The 3,366-nt window shown below is 43.7% G+C and overlaps 1 protein-coding gene across 1 annotated transcript in view; it reads left to right on the top strand.

Moving 5' to 3' along the window:
* Positions 1 to 2,527, top strand: part of Myzap (myocardial zonula adherens protein) — an 88,476-nt gene extending 85,949 nt beyond the window's left edge. Inside the window, exon 13 of the mRNA XM_050126854.1 lies at positions 1,653 to 2,527. Coding sequence (XP_049982811.1) covers positions 1,653 to 1,749 — 97 coding nt within the window. The 3' untranslated portion in view covers positions 1,750 to 2,527. The remainder of the gene's footprint in view (positions 1 to 1,652) is intronic.
* Positions 2,528 to 3,366: the final 839 nt, after the last annotated feature.

Genomic DNA, 3,366 nt, shown 5'->3' with positions numbered 1-3,366 from the left:
TATATATAGTCTTCCAGCCTAACTATATTCTACCCCGACATAGGCCAAAGCAGCTTCTTTATTAGCCAATGGTAATAAAATGTATTCACAGCATACAGAGGGGAATCCCACATCATGTTGTTTGACCTCCGTCCTAACATCCTATGTCTTAATAAGCTTCCCTCCAAAAGGGAAGGTTTTAATTTTGAAATAAACTACTACACAACTATGTCCTAGGGGAGACATGCAATGTGTAAGCTCTGACATCCCTGCCCCTCATACTCCTGATACAGCCTGTCCCACTGTGAATGACAGGAAAATTAGTGGCGAGGACGTTAACTGCTATGCTTCCTGTGCATTTGGTCATTGTGCTATTGGGTCAAGGATGTAACTGTCACCTCCATGCCACAGATCAAGGCAGGTAGAAATGTCATCCAGGGTTCTAAGATTCTTCCACCAATGACTTCCTTGGACCCACCCTCCATGAAGGGGACACCCTAACATTGAGGACTCCCTCCTAGACCCTGGGTTAGGCACAACCCACACCTAAACACCTGTTTCACAGAGAGATCCTTTATTTAGCGGGGAAGAGAAGATAAAGTGGCTGCTTTCTGACTCACACAGCAGCAAATGACCTTGCGGGTGTAATTTTTAAGAGGAAGAAAAGGGGAGGTCTGTGTTAGCATGGGCTAGGATGAAGTAGTATAGGAGAGGGGGAAGAGGAAGAAGGGGAAGGGAACAAGAGAAAGAGGGAAGAGGTATTTGTCCCCGAGGGACAAAGGACTGCTTCTGGATAGAAAGGAGATAGACAAGACACAGGGAAAATGGTGGTTTATAGAGATAAAATGAGAAGCCCTGTGATAGGATGAGGTGTTTAATTTTTATTGGACATGTTAATTAGGTGAAAGGAAGCTTTTGATTGCTGGACTTTGGAAGTCAGCCTGGGGAAGAGGAGGTAACCAAATAAGAGAATAGACCTTGGCGGTTAGCTTTAGGAATGTCATCTAATGGTTTTGAGCAAGGCAGAGGGCATGGGAAGAAGGGTAAAGTCCACCAGAGCTACGTGCTCAAGTGGGCTAGTATCCCTTCACTCCCTGACCCAAACCTCTACATAAAAGAGAAAAGAAGGTGAACATGCAAGATAATGCATAGGGATGGACCATTTCAACCTCAAGTGAGAGGACTCATTTCTGCCCATTCAGTAACATGGTCCACCTAATTGCAAAGGAGGCTAGGAAATGTAATTTCATATTTGGTCAAAATGAACTAGAAGCTAAAGGGCAGGCAAATTTACTTCTTATCCCAGAGGTCAGGAAGTCCAGGACCAAAGCACCAGCAGACTCAGCATCTGGTTAGAATATGCTTTCTGGTTCACAATGCTTTTCCCATTCCTCACTTGAAGCTCCCTGAGACCTAATCCTACTCAGGAGGGCGCCACCCTCATGGCCTTTTCACCTGTTGATGCTGTCCTTCCCAGGGTTAGGATTTCAGCTCCGAATTTGCAGGGAAATGATATTCAGTCCATAGCCAATCCCTTTTATAGTGTTTCTGCGCAATACTCAATTGCATTATTAAATCATCACATTTTTATCTTTCAGTGTTGAGTTCTTACTACAGGAAGCACATAGAGGGTTTTGTCTCATTTTCCTCTTCTTTCTTTTCTCATTTCTCAGCCCAACAGGCAGGACCCGCGAATTCACGATGCCTTCCAGGAGTTACACCCCATACACGCGAGTCCTGGAGTTAACCTCAAAGAAAACGCTGACTTAGGCACTCAGAGACACGTGCTTCTTGCAGGCATTGAACAGCCCTGCAACCCTGCGACTTAAAGGTCTGGAGAGGGTGATGATTGCTTCCTCATAGACACGATGTAAGCCAGAAAGGGAATCTCAGGCCAGTGGAGGCAGAGAGAACAAGCCAGGATGTGGACATGAGGTCTTCTTTCGGACACCGGCCCAACCCTGTTATACAGAATCCTCATTTGCTTTCCACGTGGATGTTGAAGTCCTGGCTTTACAGTCTATGTTGTTTTACTCAGTTTGGAGAGAAAGGGGCATTAATTAAAAATTTCATGTTTGTTACAGCATAAAGGCTTTGTTTACCCGTAAAGTATTAGCAGCAGTATTTCTCCCGCATGGAGAAGCCTGTGCACAAGGAGCATGGGCACCTGGAAACACTTGAACCTGGAGGGGAAGATTCCTGGCATCCAGTGCTCTCTCCTCTGGTTGGGAGGATGTGGGCCTGGTTGTGGGAGCCACATTTAGAGACTTGGGTGTGCCAGAGTAACTGCATTCTGATTCACTGATTCCTGTTTTAATGTGTGCCTTACGCCATGATTGGACCACCTGAGATTACTATATTTATGCAAGCTGTGATTCTTTCCTTTCTCACTTAAAGAATTTTGTATGTTGTGGCATTTAGTCATTTCGTGTTTAAGTAACAATTGATATTTTTGCTAAGCAGATGAGGAGTCTATTCACGCACGCTCTACTTTGATATTAAAACCCACGTCACATATATTTAATAAATGCCTTCTATTTTGTTCTAACATTGTCTCTGTTCCGTTTCGTCCGTGACTATGTAGGAGGAATAGATACTTAGCAGACCAGGCTCTGGAATGGTGTCAAGGTCAGATACCAATGACCTTTCTTTAGTTAATCCACAGAAGAGTGGTGAGGTCTAACATTGTATTTGTTTTCAAATCCTGAAATACATTTTGCTAACACACTTTCTGAAAAGACTAAGATATATTTATGATCACAAAGAATTAAATCTTCCTTTTAAAAATAACCCTCCAGGCCTGCAGAGCTGTTAAGAGCAACTGCTATTCTTGCAGAGGATCAGGGTTCGGTTCCCAGCATCTGCATGACAGCTCACAACTGCCTGCAACCCCAGTTTTGAGGAATCTGATGCACACAAATATACATATAAAAATAAAGAAATAAAAATTTGAAATCTCCCTCCCTTTACAGGCTTACGTCATCTAGTTTGGAAAAAGCAAGTGAATAAGGTAGTTCCATTGAATACATCACCCCGAGTCAGGATAAAGTGAGAAGTGTGTATGTGTGTGGTGCACACACTTAAACCAGAGAACAATGTCAAGTATTCTTCCTCAGGTACCACCTGCTTTATTAATTTGTGGGACAGAATCTCTCCTTGGCCTGAACCATGCCTAGTAGGCCAAACTTGCTCCCAGAGAGCCTCAGGGATCCTCTCTTCACCCCTCCCCCAACCCCAGTGCTGGAATTACAAGTGCATGACACTGGGCCTAGTTGGTTTTATTTGTTTTTGTTTTTTTACATGGATTCCAGGAGATCAACCTCTGATCCTCATGGTTGCACAGAAAATACTTTACCACCTGAGATATTACCCAAAATGTGCATCTTT

Source organism: Alexandromys fortis, unplaced genomic scaffold (assembly GCF_014885135.2).
Source record: "Alexandromys fortis isolate MF-2015 unplaced genomic scaffold, M_Fortis_MF-2015_v1.1 scaffold_22, whole genome shotgun sequence".
Taxonomy (NCBI): domain Eukaryota; kingdom Metazoa; phylum Chordata; class Mammalia; order Rodentia; family Cricetidae; genus Alexandromys; species Alexandromys fortis.
This window is presented reverse-complemented; position numbering and strand designations above follow the sequence as displayed.